The sequence below is a fragment of the Tamandua tetradactyla genome, chromosome 1, assembly GCF_023851605.1.
Source record: "Tamandua tetradactyla isolate mTamTet1 chromosome 1, mTamTet1.pri, whole genome shotgun sequence".
Lineage (NCBI taxonomy): Eukaryota > Metazoa > Chordata > Mammalia > Pilosa > Myrmecophagidae > Tamandua > Tamandua tetradactyla.
In genome coordinates this window covers 101,629,119-101,644,844 of record NC_135327.1, presented here as the reverse complement: position 1 = coordinate 101,644,844, position 15,726 = coordinate 101,629,119, and the positions used below count along the sequence as shown (strand labels likewise).

At 40.9% G+C, this 15,726-nt stretch overlaps 1 protein-coding gene and 1 long non-coding RNA gene across 4 annotated transcripts in view; one reads left to right on the top strand and one right to left on the bottom strand.

The window, feature by feature from the left end:
- RAPGEF5 (Rap guanine nucleotide exchange factor 5) overlaps positions 1-15,726 on the bottom strand; it is a 221,612-nt gene that overhangs the window by 100,106 nt on the left and 105,780 nt on the right. For all 3 annotated transcript variants that reach the window (XM_077122137.1, XM_077122145.1, XM_077122151.1), the window contains one exon: positions 10,237-10,310. In XM_077122137.1, the coding sequence (XP_076978252.1) occupies positions 10,237-10,310 (74 nt within the window). The remainder of the gene's footprint in view (positions 1-10,236; positions 10,311-15,726) is intronic.
- The window catches only part of LOC143650870 (uncharacterized), a 90,779-nt gene that overhangs the window by 51,374 nt on the left and 23,679 nt on the right, over positions 1-15,726 (top strand). The window lies entirely within an intron of this gene.

Here is a 15,726-nt window from a genome sequence, read left to right as displayed (position 1 = left end):
ATAAAGTTCACCTTATAATAAGCTCATCTTTTCCATCGCCTGGATTAAATCATGGTCTTGGTAAAGTGTTTTGCCTCTCCAAAATTGAGACTATATTATTTTAATCTAGAATGCACGCCAAAAGACTTATAAGGCAGCAATCATTTATCAGTTGACTTTTGAGACTGAAGAGCAGAGCCAACTAAATCATTTGCTACTAAGCGTATGCCTGATATGCCACTATTTGTTTGTTCCTGACAGCCTGTTTCCTGTTACATAAGCAAAGCCTAGCAAGAGGTTAAAAACTCATGGGAAAGTCAGCCAGGAACCACTCTGGCAAAAAGGGTGAAGTGACACAGTGTCCTAAAAATAACAGTACAGACCCTCCTAATTCTTTAACTCCACCATGCCATTCCATATTCAAATTCCATTTGCTTTTTCATGACTGGAAAATTACTGTGGGACATTGGTAAAATATCCCAATTTTGCATAAGATACTGTGAAAAGTTTTATTGATAGTATGACATTGGGGAAAAAGTTGAATATTTCATTCATCGGGATTTGAAAGTGATCTATAAAATATTTTTTAATTAGGCCAATCACTTAGTAATCATAGAAGGAGGGAAATAATTAATAATAATGGGAGGGAGGGGGATCTAGGACATCAGACTAGAATAAAATATGTTCAACCTAACACACAAACTGTGATACATTTCTGCTCAAATTCTTTCTAAAGGGGTTCACACTGATACATCATGGCATGATCTAAAAAAGAAACCTGAAGTTTCACCTGGCAAAAGTAGTTGAAATGGAATCTTTGTTTTACCTAACACAACTTACAGAGCTCAAATGTTCTACAGCAACATGACCAAATGTGACAAAGAGCCATCAAGTGAACCAAAGCTTTGTGGCCTTAATGGTTTGTGCTAAAGAGACCCACATGCTTCTGAGTGGGGTATCAGAGAGAACTGTCATCACCCATGTAAAGCAACAACTAAATCTTTATTCCCAAGGGCAGCGCCATCTCCTTACCTACTAGTTTCTTCAAACACCAGGAAGGAAGCAAACAAAAAGTCCTAAAAGTGGCCCAAAACATAGACTCCCTAAGGACAGCAAGTGCTAATCCTGCATCAAATGCAGTTGATGACATCTCTCACAAGTGCTCTTCCAGTCTCTTTCTCAAATTTCCTTGGCAGGGATCTCAGTTTATCTTAAAACTGTTGGTGAACCAAAATTATAAGAAAGCCCCTCATCATAGGTAGACAAAGCTCCAAAATGATTTAATGTCAACCCCTGAGTACTGGTTTTGTTTCTTAAAGCCACTGATTAGGTCTGTTCCTTTTCAATATGACAACCTTTCAAATACTTAAGTACCAGTAATTATCATATCCTCCTTTTAGTATTTTTCAGATATACAGCCCTAGTTTCTTCAATTATTTTATTCATTCATTCAACAGATTTTATTTGAGCAACCACTATGTACCAAGCAAGGCTTACTCTAGGTTCTGGGGATACCATGGTGAACAATAACAACAATAAAAAAAGCCCCTCATGATGTGGCATGCACATTCAATAGGGAATATAGATTATCTAACATATAAATCTGAAATATCAGGTGACAATATGTGATCAGAGGGAAAATAAATCAGGGTGAGGGGACAGAGAAATGAATGGTAGCACTAATAAGACAGGATTTTCAGGGAAGGATTCTCTAGTAAGATGGCCTTTGAGTAGAGACTTACAGGGACTGAGAAAGACGACATGTGGACAGTCAGAGGAAGAATGCTCCAGGCAGAGGCACAGTAAGCACAGGTTCCTGAGGTTTGGCAGTGTTTGGCATGTTCAAGGAGCAGTGAAGAGGAAAGCACTGCTTAGGGCAGAGTTGGCCAAGGGATGCCTGGCAGGACTGGTGAGAGAGCTGATCACAGATCAGAGTTTCTTACAGGCTTTATAAAGACTTTGCAATTTTTTTTTGTATGCTGTATGGAGGGGTCACATTTCATTCTTTTTCCATGCGTGCATCCCGTCATTATTAGCACCATTTGTTGAATTTTTGTTGTTTGGGAAGCGAAGGGGCTGGGAATTGAACCTGGGTCTCTGCATAGCAGGAGAGAATTCTACCACTGAACTATCCATGCACCCCCAAGGACTTGGCATGTTTATTCACAGAGAGATGCTAATCATTTGGAAGGTTTTGCACAGAGAACTGACCTTGTCTAACCTACATTTTAACGATATCATTCTGAAGTTCTGGTTTGAGAAAACTCTGTTGGGCAGAGGGCAGTAGTTGAAACTTACAGACAAGTTAGGAGACTGTTCTCCAGATGACGCAGTAGCTTAGAAGTGGTACTGGTAGAGATGATGATAAGTGGTTAGAATCTGAAGGCATTTCAAGGGTAGAACCAGCAGATTTCAAAGCATTTGGCTTAAGCAACTAGAAGGATGGCAATGCTGTGACTGGGGAGATTGGAGGAGAAGGTTTGGGAAGGAAGATGCCTGCTAGATGTCTAGGAGATGCTGGGTTTGCAATCTGCGGGTGCAGGGGAAGAGTCCAGGCTGCAGATGAGAATTTGAGAGTCATCATTGTGTGTTTAATTCCAGAGAAATGATAAGGTTGCCAATGGAGTGAGGTAAATAGAGAAGAGAAGAAATCTGGGAACTGAGTCTAATGTTTAGATATTGGGAAGAAGAAGAGAAATCAGAAAAGGGGGCTAAGAAGTAGAACCTGGAGAGCAGTGAAGAAGATGTTGCCAAGAGGACGAGTGAAAAATTGTGTCAAATCCTGACGAGATGTCAAATGAATTGGGTTTGAAAGAGTTGATACTGAATTTGGCAAAATGGAAGTAATTGGTGATTTTGAAAATAATATTTTTATTAGAGCAGGAGGGACAAATGCTTGGTTAGCATGGGTTCAAAACAGAACAAAAGACAGCTGTTTTGAGGAATTCTGCCATCTAGGAAATGGAGCACTAGTTGAAGAGTGACGTTCCAAAATTTGGAGTTTCACTTGCTTGTTGGTTTTAAGATGAGGCATATGACGTCATATTTGCATGGATTAGAAATGACATAGCAGAGAGGGAAATCTGATGATGCAGGAGACAGAAGGGGCCTTTTCAGGAGTTATGTCTGAGTATGGAAGTGAGGGTAAGCTCTCCCCTCAGACAGAAACATGAACGAGACTATTTCACCCACCATAAAAGCAGGGAAGGTGAAGTACAGGCATATTTCGTGCTAAGAACTTGTGGAAATGCTTTTCTGAAGGCTTCTATTTTCCAGAAAAACGCAAAGTCATGCTATTATCTGAGAGTCAGGACTGAGGGGGAGAAGATGTTGGAGGCATGGGAAAAGGCATGCAATAGTCATCTATGTTGTAAGAATTGATAAATTTTTTATGTAAAAGGCAAGATAATTTTGTCTGGCTTTGTAGGTCATATGGTCTCTTGCATCTACTCAATTCTGCTGTTGCAGTACAAAAACAACCAGAGACAACCTGTGAATGAACGTGCAGAGCTGTGTTTCAATAACCTTTATTTACAAAAACAGGCGGTGGATGGATTCAGCCTGTGCGTCATGGTTCGTTAACTCCTGACCTAAGAGGAGGGACTAGGGAAGTGGAGTGAAATTTTCAATATTACTAAGGGTACACATGATTTTATTTTTAGATCCTCTTACTTTCTTAGCCATCCTCCTTAAGACATATTTCCATCTGGCAGGATTTTAATGGAGACAATGCTAAATGTATGGGATGTATGGGCTGATCATAAAGACTCTCTGCTTTTAATCAATACTAGAGAGTGTAGACGAGCACCCGTGGGGTTAGCTATCCTCTGTTAAACTACGAAAACTAGACAACTATTTGGGGAATTTCTACTCACAAATAAGTAAAACCCTTCAAATGTTTTGACACGTACAGGAATAAGTCATTTATCTAGAAGATTCATTCATGCAGGTCAGCTTATTTCCTGACAGTATATAGCATGCTAATAATTCTTAGCTGAATTGGAAAGAATAAAAACCAAAAAAACCCATGTTTCAGGAAGGAAAAAATTTTTTACAAGATACTTCTACTGAAATAACATTTCAGAAAGAAACTGTCCTTGTATAATCTGATATGCTGAGAGAATTTATTAAATGTTCCCACATTTTTATAGAATAAAACCTTTGGCTCAAACTAAGCAAATCAAATGTTAAAAATGCATCTTGGGCGGGCCACGGTGGCTCAGCAGGCAGAGTTCTCACCTGCTATGCCAGAGACCTGGGTTCGATTCCCAGGGCCTGCCCATGTGGAAAAAAAAAAAATGCATCTTTAGAAGCAGGACTGATAAGAACACCATTTAAGTAGGTGTTAATATGTAAAGTATGTATTTTATGTTACCAGAAGTAACATGACATCTGTTTTAAGAATCCAAAAGAACTATACAAATAAATTAGCTAGGTTTTTCCTGGCTTTCTCTTTAAACTAGTCTTTTCAGATTACATACATGAGATGCACACATGGGGTTAACAGCAGAAATCAAACTACAGGAGTCAGCACCCCTCACCGGTTCCCTGATTCACAATCACACTCTGAGGGGCAGTTCTGATCCCGAAAGGACACAGGTCCCAGGGTCTCTTCTCTTTCCTTCCGTGACATCCTCAGAGTTAAATGTGCTGGCCAGCAGGCGGAGGGAGGATGCTAATGACCCGTCACCAGCAGGACCAGCTCCGGGTTGTTTATTCAGTGGGATCAGGGGCTAGCCTTCACCTCTTTCTGCTCCCCATTGTAGCCCCCCGGGTAAGAGAGGATATGTGGGGGCCCCAGGCGCGGGCAGTGCAGAGGTGAGAAGACTGTGGTGCAGAATAAAATGGCATGTGGGACGCAGCCTGTTACCCGTTCTTACCAGCAGAGCTCCAAAGTGACGGCCTAAGCTGGCTCAGACTCTGATCTGGAGATGGAGCCTTTCCTTCCGCCTGTGGGTCCCACACACATTTTTTTTTACCAACTGATGATAGTGTCAACATTAGAAGGGTGAGGTTGAGTTGTGGAAATTTAAGAGGGCTTGACTAATTTTTGGCTTCTGCGTGAACTTGAGTTTTTAAAGAACTCCAGATGCTCTTCATACCATATGATTAGGATCCTAAATATAGACTTTTCTTTTATGAGGAGACATATTTTTATTAGAACCAGATATTTGGGTGCACTTGACAAATCAAACATGTTTTAAACACCCAAACGCTGTTGCTTCTAAAAACAGGTTTCAGAGTAACTTCATCTCATGTTTACTTCACATCTTATAATTTAAAAAGGAACATTGTTACCTTGATTTTCTGGTTTCGGCCTAATTTCTAGGCGTCCTTTCACAAGATAATCAATTCTCCAGCATTCGTTACATAACAACGGTCAAAAAAGACTTTCCAAGAGAGATACGGATGCTTCTTCCTTCCCTGGAGAATTTTAAACCCAGAGAAACACCCATATGTCCAGGAGGTTTATGAAGCAATTCACTTGGGAAGCACCGTGTGAAACCAGGTGTTTCCTGGTGGGCCCTTTCTCAGCTCCATAATTTAATGATTTAATTCAAGAAACCCATGAATTTATTAATATATTTTGGGAGCTTTATCACGGCAGGAGAAGCAAGATAACTAGCAGCCCTTGATCTAGATGTTCACATTCCTGCTCTAATTAATTTACCTACGTGAAATCAATTACAAACAGTTTACCTAACACTGCTGGGCTTGAAAAATAAAGATGTGTGTGTAACTCTCAGAAGAGTTATTCAAGAGCCTTATCTTCAAGGTCTACTTCTTTTTTCTTAAGGAAAAAAAATCTCTACAATGTATAGTTTTTCATATGATTTTCAGTATTTGAGAAATGTTATGAATGTAAATGAAAAGTCTGCTCCCTTTATAAATGGAATAAAAAATGTGGGTTCATTCGTTCAGGGGTAAAATGAAACTTGGACAGGATTTCCTTAGGAAAGGTCACACAGATAATAAATGAGCAAACTTTATGTGACAAAAGGTAAAACAGCACAGTTGTGAGTGCGACAACATTGCCTACATAATCTTAACTTTAAAAATCTCCTTTCCTAAAACATCCAGATAAAGCATTATGCAGAAATTGCTATCAAGGGAAGGGAAACTAGGATTAAAAGTGCTCTTATGAAAGCACTTTTGCAACGTGTAGAATGCTACACTAATTCAGGGAATTCAGATAAATTCTTATTGATTACTAAATGATAGATTCATTCATTTAAATATTAAAACAAGTAGAAATTCACAATATAGAGAAATTTTTAAAATATTTTAAACGGAAAATCCAAATGACAAGAAAAAAACTGGTAAGTTTGGATGATATATTATTCAATTGTATGCAACCTATTTCTAAAAGTAGGCAGAAAATATTAAGGGTCTTTTCCAGGAAAACTGTGAAGAAAATTCACACTCAAAAAATAATAATTTTAGGGCAGCAAGTATTCATTTTCTCAAAGTTCTTCAGAGAGAGAAATAAAACCATGAACAAGCTCACCCTGGTTGGGACATATATATATATGTGTATATATATGTATCTACACACACAAAACCCGTTTGGAGAATGGACTAAAAAGCATCTATGATGAGAACTGCACGTGATAGAAAATGTGACAATAAAGGCAGAATCACTAATTCCCAGGGTGTGCTTTTTACTAGCTTCAGACACTGTGCCAGGGCATCACGGAGCCTCGGAAATTGAATCCGTCCCTCCTCGCCTCGCACTGGCAAGGCAAGCAATGGAAGTCAGGAGAGCTCATTCCTGTGGTCTTCCTCCTTTGCAGACTTACTGTGCTAACACACCATCTCGGCTGCATAGATGCATCCTGTATAAATACTAGCTTACACTGCATCCTGCCAGCGCATGCTGGGAGGCAGGACGGAGGCAGAAACCAGTTACAAGTAATGTATAATTTTCCCTTCTGATAAACTCAAAATACAGTGTCATAAATAACATAATTGATGAAGTAAGGGGATGATTCTGTGATTCTTTGAACTTTCAGATCAAGGAGGAGGACACCAATATTTTATTGGAAGAATTACAGCTCAGATCTGTATACAGTTTTGGCCATACTGTTAAACAAGCCAGCAAAGTTGAAAAATAGAAAAGAAGTAAAAAAAAGAGAGAGAGAGAGAGAATACACAAACTCTAATAAATTCTAGTATAAAGGATCGTTTGTTTTTTATGACAGCCTAAAATATGATCTTTCTTCAGTATACCAAAAATAAAGTCAAACTTTAGGCTACTGATAAATCAGTATTTGATGTTAATTTTTAAATTAACAATTATCATCACTTAATGTTATAATGATTGATTTAAATGTGGCAAGGCAGACAAAAAACAATAATTACAGAGTCCATAGTTCGATGGGCAACTGAAGCAAGATTTTCCAATGTTCAACACACTATAAGTTACCCACTGAAGATCGCATCACAGCCGTTTAACCAGAACCTGGCAAAAATACTATACATTTTGATAAACATTATTTAATCCTTTAGTCCTATATGAAGAGTGAGGGTTTTATGTTTTATAAAGGTTTTCTGTAGGTGCAGACACCATGATGGTGGAAAGAGAGCGCTGCCACATCCCAGCCATGGTAGGTTCCCTAAATATTCAAACCAGAAAGCAGTGTGACAGAGGATCACGAGGATGATGATAGCAACTGAGAGAGGCTAACCTTTTTGAGTATCCACTATGTGCCAGGCACTATTGTAATTGCTTCACATGCAATATTTAATTTAGTTTTCTAAACAATCAACATTTATCCCCACTCTATAGATTTCAGTAAGGCAGTTCATTATGGCGGTTAAAAGCAAGGACTCTGGAACCAAACTGCCTTGGTTTAAATCCTGGCACCATCACTTACCAGCTGTTTCCTTATCTGTAAAATGGCAGTAATTATATTATCTACCTCATCGGGTTTGTGGTGAGGTTTAAAAATGTTAATAAACTTAAAATGCTTAGAAGAGTGTCTAACATGAATTAGGCACTGGTAAGTGTTAACTCTCAATATCATGACAGAAAAGGGCGATGGGACACAGAAGGGCTGAGAAACTGGCCTAAGGTGGCCCAGCGAGGAAATGAACCTGGGCTAAGTCTGGCCCGAGAGGAGGCTTCACATGATTGTGATTGTTCAGTTCATGATTGTGTCAGTTCATGATTGTGTCAGTTCAATCACATGAATCACGCTTCATGTGATTGAACTGACACCCTTCTATGTGCCAGGACTGCAGATTTTGTTGTTGTTGTTGTCTCGTTTAAACCTCACAACCACCTTTTGGCATCTCCATATGACCGAGATGAAAACCCAGCCTGCCAGGAGCCGGCTGCAGCAGTGGAGACACGGTGGTGACAAAGGCGCAGGGGCTGCCCTGAAGGGACGGACAGGTCTGGAGAGGCTAAGGGACTTCCTCAAAGGCACTGGTGCTGAGGAAGAAGGGCTGGGCTGGGCTGTAGACCTAAGTCTAAACGCTCTCTTCACTCTGCCCACACCTCACAGCATTGAAACAGGAAGCTTCTTAGGCAGAATGATTGCTAGAGAGAAATGGGAGAAAGGAGTCAACACCAAGGGAAGGACTAGGGTTCTTGGGTCGGTAGGAAACGTGTACCCCAAAGGCGAGGATCTTTGGGGTTAGTGACCATCTTGATCTTTTATACGCCCAAAGTTTTCAGTCCAATAAAAGCTTTCAACATATTTGCCACAGTAGCATAGCTTATCATGTAATGACAAAGGGCAAGCTAATTTCCATGAGCTTGGACAAGGACAAGTTTCCAATTCGCTTAAAATTTATCCAAGAGGGAAAATTGCAATCATGTTAAATATGTACCAAGTACCTAACATATAGGTGCTCAGTAAATTATATGACATACATCAAACATCAAATAAATGAATTTTATGTATAAATCATACACACAATGTATACACACACAAGCACACGTGCACATTTATTTTTAATTCTGTCTAGGTATCTGATGGCAAAATTCTGAAAGTGTTGATTTGGACTACTGATGATTCTCCCAGAGCATTTGTACACATGAGCACAAGCCAATAAAACTGGTGGTGCCTCTTTGGAAGCAGATCAAACCTTCCCAGACACATTAGAGGATGTGACAGCTGCCTTCCCCTCTACACAACCTAGGCCTGTAACACCTATGATTATGCTTGCCAGTGAGCTTCCCTTTTGACTTTCAAACTTAAACAGAATTTATTCTTGATCTAATCATTCATTCAGGTTTGGTTTCATGTTTTCATTCTTTTGTACATCATGAAGATTTATGGTCATGCCCATGTGGCGGAACAAAGTCACAGAATTCCAGCAGGCAAGAGCTGGGTGTCCTTTTCAGAAAAGGAAATGCTTTAAAACAGACTTTTGCCCAAGAATAAGTTCAAAACAAATAAAGAATAGCAGCAATTTAAAGTTAGAAACACTTGTTCCGCTAATAATTTAATGATATGGAAACCCTATTATATGCATGGAGATGGGAAACCCTGCCGAGGTTTGCTTGGAAATCTGAAGTATAATTTCAGTTTGTGCTTCTGGATGGTGGAATTTTGAGTTTTGTCACAGCAAAACAATGCCTTAAATGAGCTTACTAAACCATTACAATAATGGGCAATTTCGACTGAAAACGTGAAGATGATTATTCGGGTCAGAATCAAGAGATTTAGAACTTCAAAGATGAGGACAACCAGCCAACTAGGGTAAGCGTCGTCAGATGTGCTGCTCTTATTTGAAGTTAAGGGTTGATAGCACTAATTCGTCCAGTGCTTATGCAGCAATGCTATCTGGAGGTTAGCTACCAGTGGCACATCTGTGTCGTGACTGAGATTCTGGGGTTGGCACAGAATCTTTGGTAGGTGGAGCAGAGGACAAATCTGTCTGGCTAAACTGCAGCTAGGTGATTGTCCCCTGCCACCTCCAGGGATAGCTGCCCTTGGGTGACCTTTCCTCCCGGTTCCTTCCTTACTTTCCTTGCTTTCTCTGGTAAATGGAGACAGAGAGGGTGTGTCTCCTTGCCTGTCCCTCCCCTATGAATCAAATTATAATTATGATTAGCATTTTAGGGCCCTGCCTGAAGTGGAACCCCTTTGTATCAAAAATAAGCATTTTCCCCCAGTGATATGACTTCATTTACAGAATCTGAAAGCTAAAACCCATACGATTTGAGAACACCTACTGTCTCTCACAGCACCCAACATGGAGGAAGCCCCCATGTGGGTGGCTCTGTCATGGAATTCACCGCACCTGAGAACCTGGAACACCGTCCACTTCTGTCGCAGCCACGTGTCTGTCACTGTTTTCTTCATCTTGTTCAATTGCTTAAAATAAAGAGAGAGAGAGAGAGAGAGAGAGAGAGCAGGATTATATAAATAGAGTATCATAAGAAAAATGTTTCACATAATTTTCTTTCAGATAGCAATTTGGCAGAAAAAAAAATGGAACAAAATGGAGACACGACAGAAAAGGGACAAGTGGAGATAGGACAGAAAACTGTTTCTTTTCATCTTAGAGAAGAGGCCAGGGATGATGCTTCTCTGAAGAAGCTGAGACTGGAAAGTTGAGATGGAGCCAACCAGGGCAGGAGCTGGTGACAGGAGAGAAGCCTGGGGAGGCAGCCGGCTCCGACAGGGACGAAAGGCTTAACAACACAGGGAGGGAACAAAAGTTCACTTTGACTTCTTGGTGGAGAATGGACATTAGGGAAGTGAGAGCGGAAGCAGGGGGACCAGTTGATCACCATGGCTGGAGGTGAGCATTGCACAGACCAGGAAGGTGGGAATGAGCTGAGGACCATGAGGATTCATGGTATCTTTTCAGACAATCTGGGTACACTTTGTCAACAACTTGAACATGGGTGGAGGACCTCTCCTTGTTTCCGCCATGCTGTTTATCCTCGTTGCCCTCTCCATCCACAGCAGGCCACAGACATGCCAACCTAGCCGACCGCCAGGCCATCCTTCATACTTTCAGATGTGCTTGGCCCTGTTTTGTGTACTTTTAAGTATGCATTCTCTGTTAAGCATCTTTAAAAATACCATTTCATGTGCCTTTGCCTGTATTTGCCTTTTATGTTTACCATGTGGTGCCTTGTGTGGAACCCGCCCACGACACACTGCATGCAGTAAGAGCTCTGTAAATGCTTGTTGGGAGGGACAGTTCATCCCTAAGTGGCCGTAACAGCACTCCTCAACTGCACCTACTCATATAAGCTACTTCTTTTGTAACTAATTATGAATACAGAGGGAAAGGAAATCCTTTGATTAAACTCCATGGCCGACTAGGGTAAGTCTGACCAGCTGAACCTCTAAAGATAAGGTAGAAATAGAGGAAGTGGGTAGAAGCTTGTCTTCTATTTTCAGCAAAAAGCTCCATTCATGCTTGCCCAAAGGGAGTCTTCTGTTGCTACTGTTGCCCGAAGTTAGGAGGAAACTTAAGGATAAAAAAACACTAAGGTTTTCTCTGAAAAAGTAGAGGCAAGAATATAAACAGAAAAGTAAATTATAGAATAGCATCCTAGATTCCACATAAAAATGCAATGGGCAGTGGACGCAGAACTCTACTTAACCAACTGAAATAATATAAGAGGCTGTTTCTCATTCTGTGATGGGGAGTAATATTCTCGGAAGACAGCCTGATAGATCTCAATGCGGGCGAACTTCACCTTGAATGTCAATTATACCTTGACACTTAATTTAGGCTTTATTTGAATGATTGCTCCTTGAAGGTTTAGTATGAACTAAACTTTCAGTATGTCTCCCTGTCTGTTCCTCCCCTGTGAATGAAAGTAAAGAAAATTAAATTGTGTTATATGTTACCTACTAATGAATCCTCTACTGGCCATTTCATGTTTTTGTTCTTGAAACAGAAACAACAATGTTCTAGAGTACAGGTATTATTTATTCTTAGCTTATACTAAGATGGATAGGTAAATAATGGATATCAATTTCAGGACTGAGAATTAACACTTCCTTTTTTGAGATTTAAGCATAATTCTTAATATATATCAACAGAGTCAAAGGAGGAATAGATTTGCATGAAAGCAAACTTGAGATAAAAATTCAGTCCTGTATTTCTAGCTTATTATCAACAACAATTCTACACTGCTGTCACATCTTTGATGACCTCAATGTTTGTTGTCCGTTGTTACATACAGTAACAGAATGAGAACTAGAAATACAGGCAAGTTAAGGCACTTGACAAAAGAGATTCAGCAATTTGTTTCGACCTGCTTAACAGAGAACTTCTCAAAACTCAGATGCCCTTTCAATCTCAGCACCATGATGGCAAAGAAAAGACAGCATTCTCTTGCAACAAACAACATTACGTGATTGGAAATACTGAAAAATTATGATTCCAAGAAGGCATTTTAGCCAGTGGTTTACACTTGGGGACAAAAACTCATTTATCCTGGCCTTCCAAAGATTTGTGATCCTCTTATGCAGTCACAGGCATGAAACTCACAGTTAAGAGTCATCTAGAAGGGCACGCTCTATTGACCCTTTAATTGCAAGGGACGAATAAAGAGACAACTTCTCACATCATGTCTCCTAGTAGCGTGGTCCATGTGGTGGAAGGAGGAGGAAGCAGTTATTTAGTTTTGAGTTTCATTTCTCTTTTATCTGATCAGAATAAGGGTAGGACGGGAATGTTTTCCTCTGCAAATATTGATTTTGGGACAGATCTCTCCAATGGGACACGTACACAGGAACGACAGCTTCTGGAACCCACAGAGGCTGGGAACCTTACTCTTTGCCAACATAAACCATCCCCTTATCTCCCAATACACAGAGTCTAAAAGCAAGAAAAGGCCCTTTGAAAGAATACTTACCAGAACAAAAGTCACAAATCTAAGGCATATATTTTGAATAGTACCAATAGAGCCTGCACAACAATTAACACCATATGTGGATTAATTAGTGCTGGTTCACATAAGAGAGGCCGGTTCAAATGTATCTATTTGTAAATTAGCCAAGAGGGATTCTAGAAGCTCTACTATTGATAGCCTCCAAGGGTTTCAGGGCGTGCCTTGATAGACCTTGGGGGACAACAGGTTTTCACGTCTTACAATTTACTAGATGACTGCTAAGATGACTCTCCTAGTAAGGTTAGCTAAACACAAAGGGGTCTGATGTCCTTTCAAAAAGATGCTTATTTAATTTCTGCTGATCAATTCTGTGAGGTTAAGAGCCACACAAACGGGACATGAAACAAACGAGGAATGTGAGGCACTGGGTGACTGAAGTTGAGACCAATCTTTAACCATTAGCTGCCCTATTTTTTCCTGAAGATTTACAAACCTGCTGCTCTGAACATTTTAGTACAGACAGAAATTTAGCATTTAAAGTTTAAATGTGATCTTCATTTTAGACAAATCAGCACATCTAGTAAAGAAAAATACGTATTTTTTAGCTTGGCCAAGGGTTTTGGCAATGTAACCATTCATGTATAGACAGCATTGCTAGAGAGAAAAGAGCTTTCCTCAAGGGCCCCATTCAATAGCAATACAGCCTGAAGAGCTGGGCAGGTAAAATGGTTCCCATTTTACAGACAGGGAAACTGAACCTAGTACGGCTAAGTAACTTGCCAGAGTTGTCACATATAAAGTGGACATGTTTGTCTCGGCCTCAAGGTCGAGGATGGATGAGATAGTTTGGGTCAAACTGTAAGCTGGGAAATCAACTCATGTGAATCCTGACCAGTATTTCATTTCTTTTATTTTTTAATAAAACAGAACAGAATGCAATAGAAAGACATGCCTGACTGACTGGGTACATTCTGTGGGATAAAAAAAAAAAAAAAAAAGCAATAGAAAGAATAGAAAAAAAATTTTTTTTAAAGATGAGAATACAAAGAGCTTGTAAAGTTAACAGTTTTCATACATGAGATGTGTACCAGAGCAGGGTACTAGAATGTTCTGTGGGTTGTGGGCAAAGAAAACAAACAAATAAAAAAAGCTATAAAAACATTGCGAAGTTTCCAGGCCACAGGAGGCAGAACCTGGTTCCTTCTTATCTAAATAGTCAGCTATTTTTTTGTACTATTCCTGGAGAGGAGCCATAATATTTATTTCAGGGGGCCCCTCAACAGCATCCAGTCCACATTCAGCAAGGGGTGCATTCCTTGTGAGATGGAAACAAACATGACCAAGAAGTGCTTATCAAGTGTATTCACTTTGGTTATCATTATGTAACCACAGATTTCAGAATGTTTTGAAAGGCTCAAATCTCTTCTATTCTTTAAAAAACCAAGGGGGGGGGAAAAAAAGAAGCTGCAACCCATTACCTGATCACTCTACTTGTTTAGTATTAAAATTTGCAAAACAGGGGCCAGTACGCAACCTGAAGTCACTCCATCTAATATTATAACCTGGTCCATTTGGTACCATTAGAAGTTCTCTCTCGAAGCTCACCAGTGACCACTAAAACTGGGTCCACAGACTGTTTCTCAAATCCTTACTTGAGACTATTGATTTAAACTCCCCTTTTCTGTGACCTTACCCTTGAACCCTCTAAAATGAAAGTTTCCCCAGGCTCTCTCTTCTGTCTATTTGCCTCTCACCTTGGGGATCTTACCTATTCCTGTAGTTACGACTTTCACCATGGCGGGGACTGTTCCCATATCTACCATATCTATGCCTCTGTCTTTACGCTCTATTCTGAGTTCTAGGCCCACATTTCCAGGTCCATCCAGAATATTTTCATTGCACAGGCCATTAAGTATCTGCTACATATACTGCCATGACAGGTGGAGTGGCACAAGCTCTGTCCTCAAGAAAGAGTCACCTGATGGAGTGTGAGGACACAGAGTTCTGAAATCATCCACGTCCTCTGTCCTACTTCCCAAGCCTCTTCTCCTGGAGTCTGTTCTAGATGGTCGTCTTGATCATCATTAAGTTCCATAGCTACAAACCTCAGGCCTCTTCACGTTCTTCCTTTCCCTCTGCCCTCATATCAGTCTCTCACTAAATCCTGTCATCTCTTCCTCTGAAATGTCTCCACCTCTTCTTTCTCTGCCACGGTCACAGCTCACTGCCGCTTCATCCCTTGCTGCCTGGGGCTTCTGCCAGCCAGCCGCCCCCGCCCCCCCTTCTCACCCAGCTGCCCCAGTGCCGTCTCTAAGATGCACATCTGATCATGCCACCTCCATCCCTTTAACCTCCTGCCTGTCCCTACTTAGACTCCCCCAGAAGGTTCAATACACATGCAGGCGCCAGGGCCCACCCCAGCATTCCTGACGGAGAAGGGAAATGCCCGGGGATGTGCCCTTGTGGCAGCTTTGACACCTGGGCTGCAGGCGTCACCTGGGACTCCCAGGCCAGGCCCACCTGCAGGCCTAAGCGCTCAGCCTGGCCTCGAAGGCCTCACCCCCAGGTGTCAGACTTTCTTTCTAGGGGCCCCTCCCATGTTTCTATGTGTCTGGCCTGGATGCCCTTGGCCTGCCTTCCCCAGATGAACTGTTCTCCTCCACGGGCTTCCCAGAGTCCTCCCGCCTGCACCCCTGGCCCGTCCTAGTCAAAACCAAGAGCCCCGTAGCTGGGCCCAGCAGAGCCCTTTTTCTGTGGGATTCTTTGTTTAGGGCCATGTTCTACAGCTAGCAACATAACATCTGTGTTGCTAATCTGTATCACGAGTTACTTAAGAGAAAAACTAATGTTTCCATATCACCAGTGTACGGAATAATTTCTAGAACATGGTGTTGCTGAGTAATGGTCTAAGGAACTGAACAAAGCAGACC